We start from the raw sequence: 21,226 nt of genomic DNA on the forward strand, positions 1-21,226 counted from the left end.
AGATCCTATCACATGATCTGTACTCTTATCGATAAGAACTATATAATAGTCCACCAGCCACATTGGTATCTCTTGATACATCCCAACTCGAGGACCTCAATGTGGGGCAGAAGAAAGAAGAAGATCTGAGCAAGCCGTCAGAGGAGGAAGCAGTATCCTATCCGCCGTCCCGCGTAATGGACTACGCGAGTTCCGAAGTGACCTGGTTAAACTAAGCACCCGTTGGTTCTCGAAGATATATATTCATCAACTGAGCTGACTTTCCTCCGTGTTCCTGAAATAACCACAAGAGGATATCCTTCCCTACCAGCATGCTTGTGCAACTATGGTCTAGATGATGTGGTCATATCCGTGACCAACCCAACGCTTTGGTAAGATACAGAGTGGCCCTTGATGCAGGTGTCACCCTGCACGGCCTGTTTGCTGTGTATGCTAGGCTCTCTCAAAAGTGCCCAGCACCCTAAGACAAATGGCCAGACTTTCAGACCAATTTCATCCTGCGCCTTTCCCAGGGCAGTGCATCAAACGCCGTATGTGGGTCAGTCAATGATCCAACCGAAACCCGCAGGATGCCTACTCTCAGGAGAGCCTCCGCTTCGTCCAAAGGTTTCAGAATAAGAAGATCGCAAAATCCACGACGAGGATTCCAGCGTTCTTCTACCCGCCATGCGTCCCCTTGTATAACCATACAGAAATAGTGTTCAATATTGCTGCTGAACTTGTCCAGATCCGCTTTTTGGGTATCTGCGGACCTGGGAATGCAGCATGAACAATCGAAGAGCTGTGACTGATCTAGGACCAAAGTCAAGCCAAAGGCTTCGTTGCCGTGTAAGTTTCGGGTAAGTGTCTTAAGTCCAATGCAGGAGCCTTCCACGAGGATGTGTGAGCTGTTCAGGACGTGGCGATACGGGCGTTGGGGATGGGAGAGAGTAATGTGCTGAGATACCAGTTTTGGCTGGTATTTATTCAGCCAGGAGGAATCCTTAGCATGCCCCTGCATTAGATCCTGGGGCCACGCCAGAGCATGCGAGCTCACTGTACCGTCTACGCTGGCCCAGCTCCAGCTTGGGGCTCTGTACTCTGTTGCTGGACGTAAGACACCGTAAGGTCGTGACCAGGCAAGCCCGAAGGCGATGTCACTGCTCCAAATTCCCGCGAGATACTCGCCCAGAGTGCCGTCATTGATGGCAGATGCGAGGGGAGCCATGGCGAGTAGCTTGTCGGATGGCACACTGACTGATCCCTTTGAAAAGGCGTCTACACACCGATGCCAGGCCTCGAGTCGTGCCACTCGCTTGCTGATGTCCACCTCGTCGCCAACGCCACCAGCTTCCTTTACTTGATCTTGGAGAAACCTGTCTATGTACGGCTGCACGGCTCCCTTGACGTAGCGTTGTCGAATTTGCCCAGAGCCTGTCTTTTCGTCGACAATTCCAGATGCCTCGAACTGGAACCCGGAAGCACACTCCCAGATCAATTGACGCCTCGTGACATGTAAAATGCGCGGAACTAGCATTCTTTCGACAATCTCCCACCCCCGTCCCCCAGCGGTGACTCCTCAATGTCCGATGTCCACCGCAGGAGCCGCTGCCGAAGGTACTTGTCTTTGTTGCGACCTAGCGCAGGAGAGTAGAATACCCGTCTGTGATGGAAAATTCCTGAGCGCGCGTCATCCGCAACTTCCGCTGAAAGTATCAAAGCTGCTTGACCGTATATCTCTGCAATTCGAGCTGGATCACTGCCCCATTCCTCTCTGGAAGTGCAAAGGGTTCGGGTCCACAGATATTGATACCCTAGCTTGCGTGCAATATCTATCGCGTCTGCCAAAGTCTTCGGCAGGGAAGGCCCATCTAATGGAGCCGAAAAGTTGGTATTACCCGACTCTCGCTGAGTCGAAGGCTCGAAATCCCCGGAGCAGTAGCTCAGAATCACATAAGACCCTGATCTACCATTCGACGAACACAGCCTGGGCGCAACTGCAAGATCTGCCGGGATCTCAATGATATTCTCCGGCAGTTTAACAGCCAAAGGCTTCGCACAGGTGCTATGGGCCACACATTCAGCAGTCCAAGCTTGAATCAGACCGCAGCACTTTTCGTCCCTTAGATCGACGGGGATGCGACGAACACGGTCGACCTCCTCGTCTAGTGGGCCTGTAAAGATCAGCCTTTCGATAACGACGCTTTTAGCATAAACTGTGCACACCCTCATAATCTTCTGAAACGCACTGGTCCAAACACAAGTCGTCTGCAGAATAAGTGCAATTACCAAGCTTCGTCGGCTTCCTCGCGTCCAAGCGGGAACTGTCAAGAAAGATCACTCGCTCGGCAAGCTCGTCAAGCCTTGTCGTCCATCGACTAGAAGTCTGCAACACGTTGGAGAAGAATTCGCATGCGTCGCAGCCATTTTGAGCTCTCGTAAGCAGGTCTTTGAACGTCCCTAATTTGATACCAGAATCCGTAAGATCATCTTGATCAAGGTCAAGAGAGTCACAGATCTCGCAAAGCGGCATGTCGAGTTTTATTTCTCAGCGGAAAAGGCCGATAATAGTGAGATTTGGGAGATATCAAATGATGCAAGACGGTCAGATCGCTGTTTATCTCGTCGCGGGTTTAGGCTGCAAGGTGGCTGTGCCGCAGCACGTCCTGATGATGACAGATGTCAGATTCAATAGCTTTCTTTCAAGCATTCCTCGAGGTACCTTCATTTCTCAAAGGTTGCCATTTGCCATTTGCTGGACGAAAAAGTCGCCTTTGATGGAAAGTATCTAGTTCAAATACCTCACCAAGTCAATGGTAGAACTAGGGCTATCGTCGATCAAGCGTATCTCTCGAGCTAAAGGATGACTGCTTACAGAGTTTGTTAATCATATCGCGTCTATTACTGATGTACATGAACTCTCTCCTGGAGAATTCGATCGATAAATAAAATGATCCCCCACACTAAACACTCTATGGATGCAATATACAATGCTCTCCCTTCACTTCAACACACTTTTTGCAATTTTTCCGAAAACACCTCTAACCATGCTGGGTCGTTCACGAAGGCAGGTGAAAAGGATGGCAGCGCTGAGTGCAAAAGTAACGCGCTCTCGGGATTGATACTGGGATCATGTTAGTAACTGATGGTTCACTCTGAGTAGTAGGGGGTCTTCTGGGAGGAAAGAAATGGTAAAGACAGGATGGAACGATAAGGGGAAATGTAACCATCCCCGAGTCGAGCGACGTGACATGAACAAAGCTCATTAACCATACCTTCTTGTCATAATAACGGGGTAACACAGTTGCGGCGGCTCTTGGTGCCACGAACAGCGCAATCTCCTGTCGTTTCCGCGCACTTTCAACCAATATACTCCATCCGCACATGAGACACCCGGCCCCGACACAGAGGCCAGAGTCCCACATCTGTGCTGTCACCGTTTCCCGGCTAAATATCTTTGGACCAATTCTCGTTCGGGCCAGGCAAACAGAGTAGTAGAAAATGCTCACAAATGAAGCAAGGAAGGTAGATGACCGCAGGGCATCGGCCAGGGCCCGCCAGAGAGACGACATCGTTTTCATTGACCGCAGACGGAAGATAACTTGCAGCGGGATATAGGTTGCACAAGCGAATTTGAATGTTCTAGCAAATCGCCAAGCAGCGTGTTTTTCGCAATTGGGACCGCAACCCATGTGTACCATTTCGCAAGGGATGGGAATGATCTTGCTTGGGTCTCCCCACTCTCTAGGCCAGTTGTAATCCTCGCACATGGACTCAAGAAGAGGCGCCTGGCCAGTCTCTTTTCCATATACGAATATTCCTCGCCTGGCCCGTCGAAGCGCTTCAATGAGTCGAATGTCCACCTTCGCCACTTCGCCAATCCACTTTCCATAGGATCTAGGAAGCCTTTCTGGGAGGTAAAACCATGCCCACATTACTACAGCAGAGCTGGCAGCGAAAAGCCCTGTGTCAGCAAGCACAGGAGCGACAGTCTCAGCTAAAGACCAGCGATTTTGACTTCTCCGCAAAGCTCGCCAGTGTGACCATCCCAAACAGATAAGAACATCCATTGCTCTAGTGAAAGTGAAAAGAGTGAGGTCCATAGTCCTCCCGGAAAGATTAGGACTGTATTGAGCCGTGATCTTCTTTTCGGGACTATGGCCGGCATTGTCTCCGTTACCAGTTTTTCGGCTCGAGATAACATCACTGCCCTGGAGCCGGATAGGCTTCTGATTGAGCAGCTGAAAGCTAAACCAGGCAGAAACAAATGCAGCGACGAAGCGGACGAACCGCAAAAAGCCCCGAGACTTCACTAGGCCGGATATTTTACCAATTCTACTGCTGACAAGTGCACAAAGTCGCAAAAGGAGAACAGGTAAGACAGTCGAGCCCGCGACTAAAAGTGCACAGAACGTCGGAAAACTGTCCAGACGGATAGCATTTGTCAATATGCTGGACAACTGCACGATGAGAGTCAGTTTATCCTCGGTGTTTTTGGGATAAGGACCAGCAAAATTGAAGGATATCAACTACGAGCAGAGCAATCGTCGTAGACTGATTGACAGGAAAGGATGACTTACTTCTTCGAGCTTCTCCTTGTTGCTCAATCTATCATCTTTCAGCCGGCGTAAATATGATACGACCCTTGGTGTTGTTGAGGATAGATAACCTATCGCATACGCACGCAGGACGCTACAGAAGGGCGAGGTCAGTGATTCGTTGCTAAATCGCCAAGCACCAATGCAAGATGTTGAAGAGACACTCCGTGCCATGCCTTAAATGGTAATTTCAAAAGGATTTCGGACTTACGGCTGGAGGATCCGAGCCTTGCTCCTATTCCCACGAGCAAGCATCGGAGTATCCATGATGTCTGAATGTTGTTCAGTTCGTTCTGACTCTCATTTCTCATAATTCGGACCAATCATGATAATGAATTTAGCCTCGATCAGGATAACTGTTTGTTTGACAGGACACCGAGCTTGCCAATCAGAAAATAGGAAATCCAGTCGACAAGAGACGCAAGCAACTCAAGTATGAAATGCTGACATGGATATTAGGTTTCTCACAAGTAAACCCTTCGGTATCGAGAAAAGTTCCGTGCAGTGAGCAACAGTATTCTGGGGTAGTAGTGGCAGTAATAGACACTAGACAGCTACTACTCCGTACTCCTATCCGTATGTAGCAATGTTTCGTATGATCTACCGGAGATCCGTGCAACGGCAATTTCGACCTCGGTCCTTAGACTAGAACATAGGGAATTCAAAGGCACTGATAGGCTTGCCTAGTTAGTCAATTACTGCCGGAGTTGTCATCAGTGACCGGTTCAAGGCTGGTTCAGGGGCAGAAACGTAAGAACTAAGACTAGGCGATGCAATGGCCGACGACGATCATCCGTAAGTACGGAGCAGCAGGAACACAAAAATGAGGTCTCCCAAGCCTTAACCTTGGAACATGAGATGCAAATGATCAAAGAGATCTAAAAACGACCACCCCCAAACTCTCCCATAATTTGCGAGTGAGACTGGGAGAAGGAGCTCAAAAACCAGTTTCATGACAGACAGTTGGAAGCCATCGCTGCTCTTTCTGCTCTGGGAAATTGTTCCGAGGATATCCATGACAGTAAATTACAGAGCTTGCAACGGCCAGTCCACCAAACTTCCGCAGAACAAAGCCGTAATTTCGGTAATATGGTTACGTCACGCGACCTCTAGAACGCACGAACTTTTGCATGTGATCGACTCGAAAAGACCGACGGATTCCTCCTTCTCCGCCAAACTATGTACGTGCGTGAGACTTGTCTCCAGATTCCCATCGTCATATTTCAGCTTCTTCCTCTTCTTGCACATGAATTTAAATGCGGGGAACAATCTTGTCCAGTTGTTGATCATCTGTATGATACCCGTTGTTATCAGTTTTTAAACGCACTGTGTACCCCGCGATCAAGTCTCGTACCTACCTTTTGATCATATTTCGTACAATATCTGAACAGAAAACACTCGGTTGTTCTTTGGCGCAGTATCTTCCTTAGCCACTCTTGCTCCTTCGAAATCTCTGGGATAGTCCAAATCGCACGCTCCCATATTCGGCTGTGTCTAGTGTTTGCGATCCGAGATTACGGCCATTCGAGGCATGCGCATCTTGTCTCTCTCTCAGGCCTGCTTGAGATTACCAAGGCAGCAATCATCTTCGAGGCTTTTATCACGATAATCCTCCAATCCGTCGCTCCTTTACACATTACAATGACTATGAAAGATCCCGACTCCCGTTCTGGGCAGAATGACACCCAACTCGGGCCCTTTGGTTGTATGTAATTTTCAGAGGAATTATTATATTGCTATATCTCTAATGATTTTGCGTCTCAGATTCGTTTTTATCGCCCATGGACACCCCATACGAACCTGCACCCGCGCCACCTCCGGGTCCTGCACTTCTTGATGACAATGAATCGAACATGCTGGATAATTTCTTCACTACGATGAACTCGGGTCATTTCACAGATGATTTCTGGCTGCGCAACCAGCCCAATAAATTCCTTGATCCGGTCAATTTCGAGTGGTCCACGGAACTGCCGCCTACGTTTGAAGGCTCTACTACTTCGCTCGGACAACCGTCACTTTCCCATCGAGGAATAGAGAAACCTGGCATCGTACCGAATAACCAGGGCGCGAACTCTGACATACTTGCCGCGGCTTCCATGCTCTATCAGAACGGGATGGCAGGGTCTGACATCAACCCGGGATTCGGACAACAGCAATTCCCATCCATGCCGGAGCTCAATTTCAGTCACTCTGTTTCAAACGGTCACGGTAATAATCAGCAGTCCAGCAACCACGTATCTTCCAAACAGCCAAGCGCTCCCCATACGCGTCTGCCTGTTGGCTTCCATACCTCGGAGATGCTATTTGATGTTCGGGAACCGATTTCCCCCGAACAGCAAGCATCAGCAAAGGTACGCCCACTCCACTGGGGCTCTGATGTTAGTTTTATGGACCAAGGTTACATCGCGCCGCCTGATCAACCGAATGAAGAAGAGCGAACAAAAGAGTTGCTTGGGAATTTGGAGTGCCTTGAACCTCAAAGCAGCGCTGCGAATACTCGGGCACCTAGCCCGGAGCGGACAGCAGGTGGTTACAATTCTCATTGGGGAGAGTCCGTCGGGCAAGTTCCGCTTAACAGCCTACAAAGAGAATATAATCACACCATAGACGACTATTCGCAACCAAAGAAACGACAAAGGACCTCGATCAAGCAAGAAGACGATGAACACTCCGACGCAGATAGCACGAGACCAAGATCAAGACGGTCAAAGAGCTCGGCTAGTGGCAAACCAAGGCGAACATCAAATGACACAATCCGAAAGCCCAAGCTGCAGCAAGGAGGAAAAGCTGCCCGTGAGAATCTCACAGAAGAGCAGAAGAGGAACAATCACATTCTGTCCGAACAAAAGCGCAGGAATCTCATTCGGCAAGGCTTTGATGATTTATGTTCACTCGTGCCTGGGCTGAAAGGCGGGGGCTTTAGCAAAAGCGCAATGCTCACACAGGCTGCTGACTGGCTCGAGGATATTTTACGAGGGAACGAAATCCTCAAAGCACAACTAGCAGAACTGAAGACGATGAACGGCTTGGTGATGCCCCGATAATCACCGAACAAGTTACGCGTTGACGATATCTTTTCATTTCTAATCCCCTGCAAGACATGGTCTTCTTTTCGACTTCCTTATATTGAAGCGTTTTAGCGATTTGAGAGTGTGCACATTTCCCAGAGGAAAACGCAGGCGTTCCCTTCCAGCAGATCTGGAATCAGATACCGGCAACATTTGCACTTGCTGGCAAATAATGTTGTTTCTTCTAATTTACAATACTGGTATATAGCATTATACCCTTGACATATCTCGATATCGTATTAAATACTACTAGACCCAGGCCAATGTGTATACATTGATCTACGATATGTTGAGAGCGTGGTTGAGGTCGCACCGAGTGTTTATATTGATAGCTTAGAGATATAGAACAGACGACGTCGGCAGTGAGAGTGCTCGGGTGCGATATAGCTTCATACCTGTTGTCATAATGTGGAAAGTAGCCATGGGTGATAGACCTTGAGCCATTCTCTTGCAGAGGATGTTCTCGTGCTATGCAATAGATACTAAATATGTAGGAGAGGTACTCCATAGATAGATCTGGCGATATCGTTTCCAGATGTTGATTGTGCCCCACTCAACAATGGTTAGTCCGGAGCTGATCAAGCATGTGATAGTACCCGTAGCGCGTTGTTGGTGGCACATCAAAGCAAGCCAAGAGCCCGCCTTGGCAGACTTGAATAACAAACTCCTTTTGTATCCCATCATCCACAACTTATTCTTGATTTCCATATTGAGGAGTCAAGAAACAGCGCAATGCCCCCAAAGAGAAAGCGTTCCACAGAAAGCGACGCGCATGACGATGCAGCGCGCAACAAGCGTTTCGCGTACCTGAAGCCCCAAGTCCGGCAGGTTTCCGAGCGGACTATCAAGTCGAAATGGACAACGCTCCCAGAGCCCGTTCAAGACAAGATCCGTGATATGTTTCGAGCGCTTGAACGACCGGTTATCGTGCGGCAGCCGAATGAGCGAAAACGCATCGAAGCGCAGGCGGCTGTGCAGGCAGTTGTTAGGAAGTATGTTGATTATTGAGCATTGCAATCTGTCGCGTGATCATGACTGCAAGACGTATGGTGGCTATTGACTGACTTGTTCTATTTTCAAGTCTGGGGAAGCGACTTCCTCGAATGCCGTTTCCTCCTGTCACGAAGGAGTCGGTGTTTGACTATGAAGCGGCGCTGACTGAGCATGTATGTGATTTCTCGTGAATAGTTCTGTACCATACTGATGTTGAGTCCAGGTGTCTCTTGAATCTAGCTTAGCGACTATGACCGATAGTATTGATCTCTTGAAGTCAGAAATTGAGAAGGAAGAGGCCTTGCTCGCCAAAGAAACGAAGCAACTGCAGGAGATGGAGAAAAACGCGAATCGAGCTGAAGCGGAAAGGAAACGGCAGATGAAGAATGTGAGTCCTCTTGAACGGTTCTGGCATAGAACATGTCGCTCATGCTTTTGAAGGAGCATCCGGCACTACGACAGCTCGATGATATTCCCAAGACTCAGGGCCAAGCGGCTCATTTTACAATTCTAGAAGCAAAAGACTCACAATCAGGTTTTGATGAGGTATGGACCAAATAGGTTTTACAATTGCCTGACATTTTGCTAACGTCCGACTCTAGCTGGAGAACGATCCGGAAATCTCAGGCTTGTTGAAACAGTTGAACGGCCATCTGAAATCGATGCAGAACAATGTCGCCCCTCTCACTGGCTTAAAGGACGCACTCACCCGATCGGAAGCAGCCTTCAGTCTATTCTCAGCACCTGAAGCACCCTGACTGAAGTGCCTTATATTACCGCAACCAAATTGACTCAGTCTATTACCGTCAAACTGGCTTTGAGCTCCTAAATGAAGCTCTTCCACAGACCAACCTCAACGCCGAATTCGTGGCAAACCCACCCGAACTGGTGTTACTGATGCTTCAAGACGGCCTAGAACATCCCGCCCACTTGTCCACGTTACAAGAATCATGCGCGATCTTCGCATCCAATCTGCAATTGTGTAACAGCAGCTTTGAGCTGAAACGGGGGAATCAGGGCCTCACTTTGTCAGAAAAGGTCGCAAGTGCGAGTAGCTGCCCATAGCAGGATTCGGATCCGATGAAGTACAGTTGAAGGTACTATGTACCTAGATATTTTCTTTGCCTAACACAGCGCCAAATGGGGTGTAGCCACCTCGGCCCGACCACGTCAAATTGTGACGATCTTCTGTGGTTGCATGGGAATGACCACCCACAGCCTTAGTCTGCCGAGCAGATGGGAGCATACCCCTTACGGACTAGGGGATAGATGGTGTTGATTAGAATTGGTTTGCCTCTGTGGATTCCTATGATACCCCATGCTTCGCATACCCGAACGGAGCGTAGAACTTGGTTCTACTATAATTCAAAGTTTTTTCAATTTTCAAATATGCAGAAGCGATAAATATTAGTATGTACCAAGTTTGTGTAACACAGCGTGATTCAGACCGAGGTAGCCTGTAGCACATGGCCATGCAGCTTTCGTCTGCTGATGGCCGATAATATAATAGGTAGATGGACTGCAATAATAGCTCATGCCCGAGGCACCACATCCCGAAAGCAGGAACAGTTCCGCCGCGGTGGTTCCCCAGTGCGGAGGAGCCCGGGAAAAAAGACGGGCAGCCCGCCCAGCCGTCAGTAGTCATCTCGGCGGGGAAATCTGAGCATGAGGCGATCACAATCGCTCGCCGTCGTCGCACCCCTCAGCTCGCAGCTAGGCACCTGCTGTTTGCTCCTGCAAATGCGTCTGATTTATCTTCCTCTAAAGTGATCTTCGATGTCTGCAGGTCGCCATCGGACTTGCTCCTTCGTGTTCCTACCACCAACAGCGACATCAGCGAGCCGAACTTTGCGCAACCGCTTTGCGCCCGGCCAGACCAAAGCGATCGATGACGGAGAACGGCGCCGCGCAGACGGGCACAGTCCCGGATGAGCAGCCGCGTAATGGTACAATGGAGAATGTCAAACTGAATATGGCGGAAGGCGACTCATCGAGAATGGAGTCCGGCTCAAAGAATACTGCTTCACCACCGATGAAAGCTGACAATAACGCCGCGGGGACTCACTCCAGCCCCAAGAAGCGTCGCAAAGTTAATCATGGTAAGATACTGTCCTTGTTATGCATTTTGCAGGGATTTTGGCAGCGGCCGCTCTCCGCGTTCGCATCTTAGACCACGTTGCTGACCACCGTGCCAACGCTTTTGCAGCATGCGTCTACTGTCGACGATCGGTAAGCCCACATCTTACCTACTGGCCCCGTATATCTTTGACCCACCACGTTATCCTGCATCGCGACTCTCAATCGTCACTATAAGGCCTACTTGGCGGGAATTCATTTGCTAACGGCAGGGTGCTTCCTTATGTGTCACAGCATATGACTTGCGATTCGGTACGACCTTCCTGATCCATTTTCTTCAGCTTGCCTCCGTGAAATGTGTCGCAGGCTTCTATTTGGGTGAAAGGTTCTTAGCTGACTTTTCTACGTGGATGAAATATAGGAGCGGCCGTGCACGCGGTGTATAAAGCGCAACATAGGCCACTTGTGTCATGACGAACCCAGGGAGCCTTCAAAGCGGGCGCGGAGCGAACACGAGCATTCGACTGCTGAAGAGGAGGGTCATTCGAGCAATGAGTTTTCAAATGTTCAAAGCATGCCTCGAAACGTTGATGTTCAAGATGCTGCCGGACAGCAAATCCTTCCCGATGGGACTATCGCTCTTCCCCCTTCGTCTGTCAGTGCTGTGCAGCATAACAACATCCCCTCCTCCTCTGCGCAAAACAGCATAGGCCCCAACTCCCAACAACGTAAGTCCTAAGGCGGCTGCCTCTATTTTCTGACTGGTGCTAATGATAGAACAGTGCTGGGCTACAACGACTGGCTGGGAGGCCAAAGCCAATTCCAGGATATGCACACCTTCCACCCGTCTTACATGTTCAATGCCCCGGAAGTCACGAACGAATACAACCTCCTGGGAGACTTTCTCAGCAGCAGCCTGCTAGATGACGGGGGGATGTTCCCGAGCGATAATCTGCAAGGGATATACTCCGATCCGACGTTGATCAATTCAATGGCCAATCTGGATAATACGGCTTTACTGCAGCAAGCTCAGCCTCCTCAGCCAACGCAGAGTCAACCACCTCAGAACGATTCGGTTCAAGTTCCAAGCTCCACAGTGGTGAACGATAAGGCAAGAGAGACTTATTATATGACTGCGGCGGATCCCTCAGGTTCAGATCCACCAGAAGAGCGGATGAATAAGCTTCTCAAGGCGAAATACGATGCTGGTCTTCTGAAACCTTTCAACTATGTGAAAGGCTACGCTCGCTTGAACCAATATATGGAGAAGAACATGAAGCAGTCGTCTCGGCAGAAGATTCTACGGCAGCTGGACAAATTCCGACCTAAATTTAGAGAGAGAATGCAAAGTCTGACCGATATCGAGCTCATTCTCGTGGAGATGTGGTTCGAACGGAGTCTGATGGAATATGACCGTGTCTTTGCCAGCATGGCCATTCCCGCCTGCTGCTGGAGGCGGACAGGGGAGATCTTCCGCGGCAACAAGGAGATGGCAGAACTTATTGGCGTGCCAATAGAGAGTCTGCGAGATGGCAAGCTGGCAATCCACGAGATCATTGTAGAGGATCAGCTGGTGAGCTACTGGGAGAAATTCGGCGCTATTGCATTCGACAACACTCAGAAGGCAATGCTCACAAGCTGCACACTAAAGAATCCGAATTCGAGTAATCCAGGGAATGGGATTCCATGTTGCTTCTCTTTCACAATTCGGAGGGACAATCATAATATGTGAGTGCTCAAGAACATTCGTTGCAAGCGTGAGGATTTGCTGACAGTACTCCTAGTCCCTCACTCATCATTGGCAACTTCTTACCGTCACAACGCAGAAGCAAATGATTGTTATCTGGAATTGAAAATTGGTCTATCTACGGGCGTACTAAGGGGAACCAGGCTTTGTTGTTCGAACTATTCCGGTACATAGTTCTCGCGCTCGTCCTTTTTCTTATTGCTTCTCTTATGATCTAGGACCCGTCCATATCAGTGCTACTAGAGAACGTTGTTCGATATCCTTCCTGTGACGCTTGCACGGGTATCAAGGAAAATGATGTTACATATCCCTCTGATTTTTTTCGAGGAACTGAACTGTATTGATTGAGTGTCGGAGTGGTTATGCTGTCATGTCCATGTGCCTTGAACTTTGATTCTGGACTAGTCCAGTCAGGTGAACGCCAGTTTCCTATGAAATTGATAATACCATCCAGCAACTGCGTTCTTGCATCTAGATTTCTGCTCCATATATACCGCCAGGTTCTCAGTAGAAGCGCTGCTTCTCATCACCCAAGTGGCAGACAGTCAATGTCCCAACCGTCCGACTACAGTAGCAACCGTTGTGATTTCGGGACAATGACATCCAAGGATCTTGAAGAACGTTCACTCAATGTCCTAGGTAAGGCCGCAGTATAATCTACCCCCCATCCTCTCTCCATCTATGATCTCTAATCATTTATCGTCCTTCAGCCCTCGCTAAGCAAATACAATCTTGGCTCTCCAATGCAAGCACCTCTGAACAATCCCAGATAGCAGATACATCTATCGAACTTCTCGACAACTATCTCGGCGATATACCCTCGTTCACAGCAGCTCCCTCGTCAACCATCCGTCGTCAATTGGATACTGAAGGAACGAAGCTATGGAATACATGCACACAACTCATGGCAATCTCTGCTGACAATTCCAAGCTGAGGCTACTGAGTAAAGGTTTGACATCTTCACGAGTTGCTTATTCGGCAGCAATTCTAACCATCGCAGTGAAAGCTCTCGCTTTTGCAATGCTAGATTGTGCCGCGTCTGCCCACAATCAAGGTATGAGTCCACCTGCGTGAATGCGTGACAGTTTCTGAAGTCTTTCTCTAGGCAACAGCCGAAGCTTCGAGCTCGCTTTGAGAGCAGCACGCACTTGCATGGGTGAGTCTCATCTATCCCTTACAGGGCTGCTCTAACACTGGTGATGACATTCAATCCAGATCAGGAACAGTTGGATCTGAGCCAGAAGATCATCGGCATAGCGGCTACTCGCTTGAATGATATGTGTAGAAACCAGAGCAGCCAGAACAGAGCAAAAGTAGAAACCTACATGACAGAATACTACATGCTGCGTGTCTACTTGGTAATGAGCATTTCACGCATAATATTCGCATAGCTGACTTTGATGACATAGTCCTGGCTGCAAGGTAGATCCGATATTGCAGAGCATTTATTCTCCAAGGTCCCGCAAGCGAGCCGAGGCGGACATTTGGAGACTGTTATGGATATCTGCTATCAAGTTGGGGCACAGGAAATCTCACGTCGGCAGCTTGATGTGGCAGCTCGATGGCTTGAACGAGCTTTGAGCTCATGCGAGCTCCTTCAGCATGAAACCCAACAAGTCAATCCGGATCTGAAGGATAAAAGGCTCCGGGTTTTAGTTGCTTTCGGTAAGTTATCATGAGTATATGGTTTTTTTTTTTGGGTGAACTGATGCCTTGCAGTTTGGGTCAGTCTTCATCTCGACTCTGCAGACGCAAAGTTTGATTGCGACAGGGCAGTAGCGTGTTTGAAAAGTGTAAGACGAAGAAAAAGGTATCATACCTCGGCTGACAATTTGCAGGAATATGATGATGCTTTTGAAGCTCAAGTCCTTCAACTCGAGATTTACAGCAAGGAGAACATCTCCGACTACGATGAATATGCTGAAAGTAAGAAGACGACCCTTTCCTGAATGTGTGCCACCACTCACTCAGTCTTTCAGTCCTTCGGCGCGCCATTGCCGTTCTGGAGCTCAACGATGCTGATCTTAAGAAGTACCTTACTTTCCATACTCAGGCATACTCATCGGCTAAGCAGAAATAGTATCCTATACTTCATCCATAAGCTCAAGGAATTCAGGTAGGCTTCAATCCATTATCGTCTGGCATAGTGGTATTGACAAGAAAGGCCCAGCTGTTCCTGGAAAGGATCAAGCAGCTGTTGCATGACAAGCTTGCTGTCTCAGACAAAAGAGCATGGACAGAGCGTGTCTTCATCAGCCTCGTTCGGGCATTGACCGAATCTTATCCTTGTGCTCTCGACTGCATCGCCGTCATGAAAGATGTGGCTCAAAGTCTCCTTGAGTTTGGACTCCAATCTCTGAGTGAAGGGACAACCAATGCTTGCTTGATTGTGAATCCATGTACAACCAGTATACGATTGTAATTGCTGACTGTTGACGCAGCTAGTCTGGAAACACATTGATACAGCAATGTCTAACGGAGACATATCACACGCTGAGCGATGCTGTGAATTTCTCCTCGAACAGCCCTTATTCCAAATATCCTCGGACAGTAAAGGCAAAATTCTAAGGTAGGCATTCTTGTGGCCGGGGAGCCTTCTATGCAAGGAGATTACTCAACGAGATCTTACAGGAAGCTGATCTCCTGCTCTCGGGATGATCCAAGCACACTTGAGGGGCATAAAGTCATTGTGAGACACCTTGAAGAATGCAAAGCCTCAGCATCTACGCTGTACATGCTGTATGGGGTAGCTTTACGAAATGATGACTATACTCTTGGTATGTCTGCGAAGTGCTCTTCTGTCAATATCTAACCGAACTACAGGGCAAACATGTCTTACGTCGTTGAGTGAGCTAGGGCAAGAGGGAAAGATATATCTCTTTTCATGTGCTGCAGAGGCTCGTCGGTCAGGAAATACTCGATTTACGATCGAATGTCTTCAGCAGCTTATAACAGGCATGGATGACAATTCCCTTGGAGAAGTACCCGTCTCAACACTGTTCCAGTATGTGTTGCCCGTCTATATGGCAATGGTCACTGAGCTAATTCACTGCATAATCTTGCTTTCTCAACTCCTGGCGCCAGAGGACCGCGGCAATGCGGCTTCGATAGCCCATCTCATATCCACATTTGAGGAAGGTAAGCTTCAGCGCAATCCATAGGATGTCGAATACTAAGCCGAAATAGCTTTGAAACGTGCCAACAACGAAGGGAGATTGCCACTCTACTCAGCCAGTGAACTAGAATGGTTTGCGAGGAAGAGCTACAACATAGCCCTTGACATACATAGAACCTCCCCTTCAGAGACTGTCCTACACCTCTTAGAGATATCCCTCGAGGTAACCTCAACATGGAGAATGATACTATATCCTCTAACATCGGCATAGTTCACAGACCTATACCATAAAAAGACTGGAACCAAAGACCGAATCTTCATCTATCTCCTCGCCGAGTACATCAAATGCAGCAAATTGATAGCCGATGCCCGTGGTCATACCCCCTCATCTGCGAAGGTCGTTATTTAACCCATCTGTTCGAGATACAGCGGACTGACAACAACAGGCCTACAAGCAAATCCGTCAATCCGTACAGCACTTCGAAACCCACATACAAGCCCAACTTGATACATGCAAAACCGCACCCGAACGTGAGGTATGGACGCATAAGTACCGTCCCCTGCTCGCCTTGGACTTCGAAGCGGCCATCGATCTTAAACAGTGGAACGACATCCCGAGCATAATCGAGAGAACCAGCACGATCCTCGATGACCAGCTCTGCTCAGTATTCCTAGACTGCATCCTCCGCTCTGGGACGCCAGCTCCCAACATCGCACAGGTCGTCAAGGTACTTTCCCTCAGTCCATCAGAGCAACCTTTCGCATGTCAGGACTAAATCTAACAAATGCACAGGATATAATCTGCATCTTCCACTCCTCTCCGTCTCCATCCTTCGACGCTGGGGCCTTCCACCAGAAACTCCCCCGGTATCTACGGTGCCTGTTTCAAACAGCCCTAGAGGCGAAAGACTACTCGCTGACAGAGTCAGTCCTCCACCAAGCTGTTGTGCTAGCTCGTGATAACTCAGCAGACACGGACTTGCCGTTTGTATATCCGAGCGACGAGCTCAAATGGCTGGCAACCATGGCTTTTAATAGAGCGGTCGATTTATATCTTGCCTCGGCGGATGAGGACTGTCGAAAATGGGGAGAGATTGCTTTTACACTGGCTGATTTAATAAAGGATGACGGTGGCGCGCTGTTAAGAATGCTGAGGCAAAATTATGCCAAACTTATGTGAGGTACGGTTGATGTTTCCTCGCTTATATATCTCACATCGGGAGTAGTCACATTCGATTATATACTTAGGGTTGAAGAGGTTCAAAGAAAGCCCAGACCATGGGGCCAGTTAGGAAATGCTTCGTTGTAAATTGCTTCCAGTATCTGTCTGAATCGCCACTATCCATAAATAAGATGCAAAAGATTGTGATAAATCCAACCTCCAACTCCATCAATCTTTTGCCGTAGCTAACGGCAAGACCGAAAATGAAACACAGCATTATGCCATGGGCAGAAAGGGTGATATGCCATGTCGGACAAAACCTATGCGACTGACCCAGAATAGGAGTGCTGGCGAAGGCGAAAGAAATAAAGAGAACAGATGGGTGCATGAGAAATGCAAGAGACTTGAAGCAACGGATCCGCTATTCGCTCGAATTTTCACCATTATCATTAGAACATACAATTCTCGAGCGGTTATAAGTGCCATTTTGGCGCAAGCTTGGAGCCGAGTGCATTCGATGTGGACTTTGTAAGGAATTTTGTTTCCTGTCATTTTCCTTTCCGCTGCTGTCGGTCTCGGTCTCAGCATTTCCACAAGCTTTAGGTCGAGCAGCCAGGACTCGAAGTGTTAGGTCCAGTTCGCGCTCCAGGTCCTTCTGGGAGTGGAGGTGCTCTGTGGACGTATTCAATTTTTTCCGGTAAGCCTTCAATGTGCGGCAAACCTGCTCCGTAGATGAATTTAGACTTCCAGATTCGCTCTTGGACAAGTTTCTGGCACGGGAGCGGAAGTCCAGTGATATGCGACGAGCATGATTGTTTGTGTTGCTGAGCTTTTTACCAGGTGTGGATCTTCTAGTTGGGGATGGAGACTTGCGCAACTTCTGAAGGCGAGAGTGCGAAGGGGGAGAGCGACGGTCAGACCTTGAGAAAGGAGAAGGTGTAGTCGGTGCTGATTTTTCATTCTTCAAGGAAGAGGGTGTGAGGGAGATTCTAGAAATTTTGCGAGCCAGTGACTGTGAGGAGTCCCGCACAGGAGTTGGGGTTCCTGTGATGTTGTCTTGCCGCTGGAATCCAGCGAGCTCGTGTTTGGATAGAATCTTGCGCAGAGGCGGCTTGGAGACCGTCGAGTTTTTCGACGCACTGTCGACTTCTTCCTCTGATAGATTGGTTTGGGTGTAATCCTGAGATTGCTGTGGTTGCACCTGTAAACCCCATATCATGACGACACCGTCAATACCAGCGCTAACCAGAGTCCGACTAGGAGGATTCCCGCTGCAGTCAGAATCTCTGGTCAGCAAGCATACATCGCTCACGCCTTCGGCATGGCCGAACTCGGCAGTGAGAAGCGCTTCGCGTTCCATATCGTACACGCGAATTGATTTGTCCGTGCTTGCGACTCCTATAAGCAACGTGGGACATTTTCCTGGAATGTGGGAAGCCATGCTCAAGGCAGTCATGACCACTGTGTCGCTTGGATCCGAATCGGTGGCTCGGAAAGAGCGAATGTGCTTCCCTGAATCGAGATCGTACTGTTGTATACAACGATCAACAGTGGATATGATGAGGATATTTGGGTCTTCTGTAGATAGAGTCATGGAAACCGGAGATGCCTTAAGCGTGACAGCCCTGGATGCCAGATACGCAACAGCTGTTTCTCCGCTAGTTTCTCGAGTCATGCGTTCTCGAATGAACACGGTGCGATCTGAGGAGCACGAGAGAAGCTTCTCGCCGTTCTTGATAAAGAGTAACTGATTTACTGACCCGACGTGATCGTCCATGGTCTGCACAAGTTCCAGGCTTTCTTCAGTGCTACGGAAAAGCTGAACCATGCGATCTCGACCAGAACTGGCAATGAGACAGGAGTCGGAGTCCACGTGAAGAGCCACATCAGTGACCTCTGCTTCGTGAGCCCGAATCTGATTGACACATTTCCATGACTGTCCCGAAAGGACCCTAAGCTCAGGTCAATGTTCCACTTCCCTATGCTTTCTGTTTCAGTGGAAGGAGTTGGTTAAATACCTCAAAACACCCATTTTATCTCCCGACACGAACAACTTCAAATCTTGAGTCGCCCTCAAGATTTTCAACTCATTTGTTTGACTTTCGTCACTGCCCAAAGGCTGCTCTACCGTGACTGTTCTAGAGTCCTTACACCTGCCCTTTGTATCCCAAAATTTCACGGTCCCGTTGGACGACCACGTGAAAAAGTTGGCTTGGAGTTCGTTGAGGTCTGGTAACGGAGAAATGCCGAGGACCGCATCTCTATGAGCGGCAATCGCAAGTGGTCTCTCGCAATCATTACTTATCGACTCTACCCGATGGATCTGGATTTCTTTGCTGGAATTGACAGACACTAGATGTGATCCGAGGGATCCCATACAAGTGATCGCAGGTCCCTTGGTCTTTTTACTCGCTGAGGTTCGACCAGAAGGCTCTGGCGAAATTGGGCTCGACGGCCGAAGTGACTCCAATGAGAACCTCTGCATCCTCTTTTCCCGACCACCGACCCAGAGGTAACCATGATCCGGATCAATGGTCAACGAGGAGATGCCGAACCCCACGTACCTGATCAGGGATAGTCTTGGAGATACCTCGCTATCGTCCAGGAGGCAGAGAGCACCGTCCTCGGTGCCTACTACAGCTTCACTGTCTGATATGCCTGCGACACAGGTGAATACGCAAGTTCCGAAAGACCCGAGGAGACAGTTTCGTCCCGAAAGGGCTTTCGGGGCCAGGCTGAGGGAGCTAATGGCCGGATCCGCATTCAGGCGGGACTTCGATGGCGATACAGGTCTTGTTTCCGGGAGGCGCCATACCTTCACATGTCGAACTCCGACGCTGCCGAGTTAGTTAGTCTTGCTACCGGTAACGAGCAGGGATTGAGTCTAATAACATACGTGACGAGACTCTGTCCCGTCCAGCCCATGTGGCGAACAATGTTGATGCACTTATTTGTCGAATGTAGCCTGGCCGATCCGGTCTTCAGACTTACAGCCCACACGAAGAGAAAACCGTCATTCACCTCTCCGAGGGTGGCGAGGTACTGGGAGTTAGGACTGAAGGAGACGCTGCGAACGCCGACGGTGTGCTCGGTGAGAATTGACAGGGGAACTTCCGGAGACGCGTCTTTCGCCGTAGAGAAGATCAAGACTCGAGGGTTATATCCAGTCTGTTTTCAGATTAGCTGACTACCCACGCTCTTCACTTGTGTACAGAAAATGCCACCCACCTCTCCTACAGCAAGGAATCTTCCATTTGGGCTGAGTGACACACTGGTAACCGCCTTTATCCTTTCCCTCGATGACCAGGATCGCGGGCTGCTAGTCTCGGCCAGGTCACTGGACGGAGATCCATTGTGTGTGTTACTGTGCGCATTTGCTCTGATGTTGGATATCGATTTTGCTCTAGTATCGGGCGTCGATGGAGGCGTGGATTGGTTGTAGAAAGACGTAACGGGATTGATGCTGCTCGCAGAGGGTCGTGCTTTGAAAAAGCGCTGGTTTACATTGTTTTCATCGTCCAGCTCTGCCAGGATGGCCGCCGAACCGGCGCATAGCGCAAACGATCTGCTTTGGTCGTGGCTTGAGAAGCCGTTCGGGTCCGTCGTAGTCGTGCCGATAACAGTCCGGAGGGAAAGGGTGGATTGGTGCAAGGAGGTCTTGTTAGGTGACCGGGGAGCTCTCAGACCGGGCGAATTGGAAGGGGTGATGCGTAGGGAAGAACCCGGGCCAGCATTCTTGCTTTTGGCTGTCAATGAACCACTCGCCATCCCATTCAAAAGCGGAATTCAGATTGCGAATATTCACGTTCCCCCGAGGGTGCTAAAAAGCCCGGTTTGCATTTGTCGTGACGCTGGGATCACCTGTCAAAGCTAATCCGTACTGTCAACGGAACCATCCAGTAGATATACCCTTATCAGTCGTGCTTGTAAGCGAATTCCGATAACGATTGAGTAAAGCGATAGTTTGCTGAGGGCCAAATTGTGTTAGAATGGGATATAGCAAAAGAGTTGTCTTGCGATCACCACAGCTTTGAGTTCAGCTGAATGAAGAGTGGTGGAAAAGAATGAACGAGAGTGATCGGTAAGGTCGAGAAAGAGCGTAGGCCTAGAGAGAGGAAAACAAATCACAATGCGTATTGAAAGGAGTGACACAGACAAAGAGAGAAGTATGAGAAGGAAAAAGAAAAGGTTTACTGATAGGGATAAAGCAGGAGTAAATACACCCGTCCACACAGTGCGCCCACACACTGTCAAGGAGGGGAGCTCCAGGTCGAGTTCATTAGCAGCTCATTCCAGTGATCCCTCCAGCAGAGAATGGATGGGCGAATGGGAATGTGGGTATGACACAGTGACAAGCAGTTCCCCAAGCCCTGACCTTCGAAGAATGACATCTCATATGATCATTGAACTTTCAGTCCTGAAGCCGATTCTTTCGGGCATCTTAGTTTGTCGTCTAGTACTGAAAGTAGACTAGGTTGGTTCTAAAG

General features: G+C 49.0%; 7 protein-coding genes across 7 annotated transcripts; 4 read left to right on the forward strand and 3 right to left on the reverse strand.

Moving 5' to 3' along the window:
- Nucleotides 1–23: 23 nt before the first annotated feature.
- P174DRAFT_437466 (putative HET domain protein) lies at nucleotides 24–2,622 on the reverse strand. Its single transcript, XM_024826310.1, has 2 exons — nucleotides 1,536–2,622; nucleotides 24–1,509 (listed from the first exon to the last, which is right to left on the reverse strand). Exons 1-2 carry the CDS (start codon nucleotides 2,209–2,211, stop codon nucleotides 482–484), a joined length of 1,704 nt encoding a protein of 567 aa, XP_024687624.1. The 5' UTR covers nucleotides 2,212–2,622; the 3' UTR covers nucleotides 24–481.
- A 230-nt stretch (nucleotides 2,623–2,852) lies between these two features.
- P174DRAFT_509127 (uncharacterized protein) lies at nucleotides 2,853–4,844 on the reverse strand (the record flags this gene model as incomplete). Its single annotated transcript, XM_024831521.1, has 4 exons — nucleotides 2,853–3,103; nucleotides 3,255–4,508; nucleotides 4,560–4,701; nucleotides 4,789–4,844. 4 exons carry the CDS (start codon nucleotides 4,842–4,844, stop codon nucleotides 2,981–2,983), a joined length of 1,575 nt encoding a protein of 524 aa, XP_024687625.1. The 3' UTR covers nucleotides 2,853–2,980.
- A 1,214-nt stretch (nucleotides 4,845–6,058) lies between these two features.
- P174DRAFT_36186 (basic helix-loop-helix domain-containing protein) lies at nucleotides 6,059–7,725 on the forward strand. Its single transcript, XM_024821817.1, has 2 exons — nucleotides 6,059–6,282; nucleotides 6,342–7,725. Exons 1-2 carry the CDS (start codon nucleotides 6,219–6,221, stop codon nucleotides 7,619–7,621), a joined length of 1,344 nt encoding a protein of 447 aa, XP_024687626.1. The 5' UTR covers nucleotides 6,059–6,218; the 3' UTR covers nucleotides 7,622–7,725.
- A 652-nt stretch (nucleotides 7,726–8,377) lies between these two features.
- Nucleotides 8,378–9,396, forward strand: P174DRAFT_416733 (uncharacterized protein; the record flags this gene model as incomplete). Its single annotated transcript, XM_024824526.1, has 5 exons — nucleotides 8,378–8,637; nucleotides 8,727–8,811; nucleotides 8,862–9,026; nucleotides 9,080–9,184; nucleotides 9,241–9,396. 5 exons carry the CDS (start codon nucleotides 8,378–8,380, stop codon nucleotides 9,394–9,396), a joined length of 771 nt encoding a protein of 256 aa, XP_024687627.1.
- Nucleotides 9,397–10,152: 756 nt separating this feature from the next.
- Nucleotides 10,153–12,936, forward strand: acuM (gluconeogenesis transcription factor RDS2; the record flags this gene model as incomplete). The annotated part of the gene is made up of 7 exons (XM_024831522.1): nucleotides 10,153–10,449; nucleotides 10,476–10,737; nucleotides 10,845–10,867; nucleotides 11,009–11,026; nucleotides 11,136–11,442; nucleotides 11,497–12,442; nucleotides 12,499–12,936. The coding sequence occupies 7 exons, from the start codon at nucleotides 10,153–10,155 to the stop codon at nucleotides 12,548–12,550; spliced, it is 1,905 nt and encodes a 634-aa protein (XP_024687628.1). The 3' UTR covers nucleotides 12,551–12,936.
- Nucleotides 12,937–12,984: 48 nt separating this feature from the next.
- On the forward strand, nucleotides 12,985–16,826 carry P174DRAFT_447590 (uncharacterized protein). Its single transcript, XM_024828679.1, has 18 exons — nucleotides 12,985–13,100; nucleotides 13,172–13,411; nucleotides 13,463–13,516; nucleotides 13,568–13,618; nucleotides 13,678–13,820; nucleotides 13,872–14,127; nucleotides 14,182–14,255; nucleotides 14,301–14,388; nucleotides 14,442–14,493; nucleotides 14,543–14,578; nucleotides 14,647–14,851; nucleotides 14,904–15,031; nucleotides 15,094–15,239; nucleotides 15,286–15,600; nucleotides 15,649–15,800; nucleotides 15,849–15,974; nucleotides 16,024–16,305; nucleotides 16,371–16,826. Exons 1-18 carry the CDS (start codon nucleotides 13,010–13,012, stop codon nucleotides 16,755–16,757), a joined length of 2,826 nt encoding a protein of 941 aa, XP_024687629.1. The 5' UTR covers nucleotides 12,985–13,009; the 3' UTR covers nucleotides 16,758–16,826.
- Nucleotides 16,827–17,160: 334 nt separating this feature from the next.
- On the reverse strand, nucleotides 17,161–20,507 carry P174DRAFT_362586 (WD40 repeat domain-containing protein; the record flags this gene model as incomplete). Its single annotated transcript, XM_024821872.1, has 4 exons — nucleotides 17,161–18,691; nucleotides 18,758–19,576; nucleotides 19,636–19,907; nucleotides 19,968–20,507. 4 exons carry the CDS (start codon nucleotides 20,505–20,507, stop codon nucleotides 17,161–17,163), a joined length of 3,162 nt encoding a protein of 1,053 aa, XP_024687630.1.
- Nucleotides 20,508–21,226: the final 719 nt, after the last annotated feature.

This window comes from Aspergillus novofumigatus (genome assembly GCF_002847465.1).
Source record: "Aspergillus novofumigatus IBT 16806 chromosome Unknown P174scaffold_1, whole genome shotgun sequence".
Classification (NCBI taxonomy): Eukaryota; Fungi; Ascomycota; class Eurotiomycetes; order Eurotiales; family Aspergillaceae; genus Aspergillus; species Aspergillus novofumigatus.

Coding starts and splice junctions, on each gene's coding strand:
- P174DRAFT_36186 (XM_024821817.1), top strand. CDS start 6,219: ATGACTATGAAAGATCCCGACTCCCGTTCTGGGCAGAATGACACCCAA. Junction 6,283..6,341: donor CCAACTCGGGCCCTTTGGTT/GTATGTAATTTT, acceptor TTTGCGTCTCAG/ATTCGTTTTTATCGCCCATG.
- P174DRAFT_437466 (XM_024826310.1), bottom strand. CDS start 2,211: ATGAGGGTGTGCACAGTTTATGCTAAAAGCGTCGTTATCGAAAGGCTG. Junction 1,510..1,535: donor GTCACCGCTGGGGGACGGGG/GTGGGAGATTGT, acceptor AAAGAATGCTAG/TTCCGCGCATTTTACATGTC.
- P174DRAFT_447590 (XM_024828679.1), top strand. CDS start 13,010: ATGTCCCAACCGTCCGACTACAGTAGCAACCGTTGTGATTTCGGGACA. Junction 14,494..14,542: donor AACGATGCTGATCTTAAGAA/GTACCTTACTTT, acceptor AAGCAGAAATAG/TATCCTATACTTCATCCATA. Junction 15,240..15,285: donor AAATGATGACTATACTCTTG/GTATGTCTGCGA, acceptor ACCGAACTACAG/GGCAAACATGTCTTACGTCG.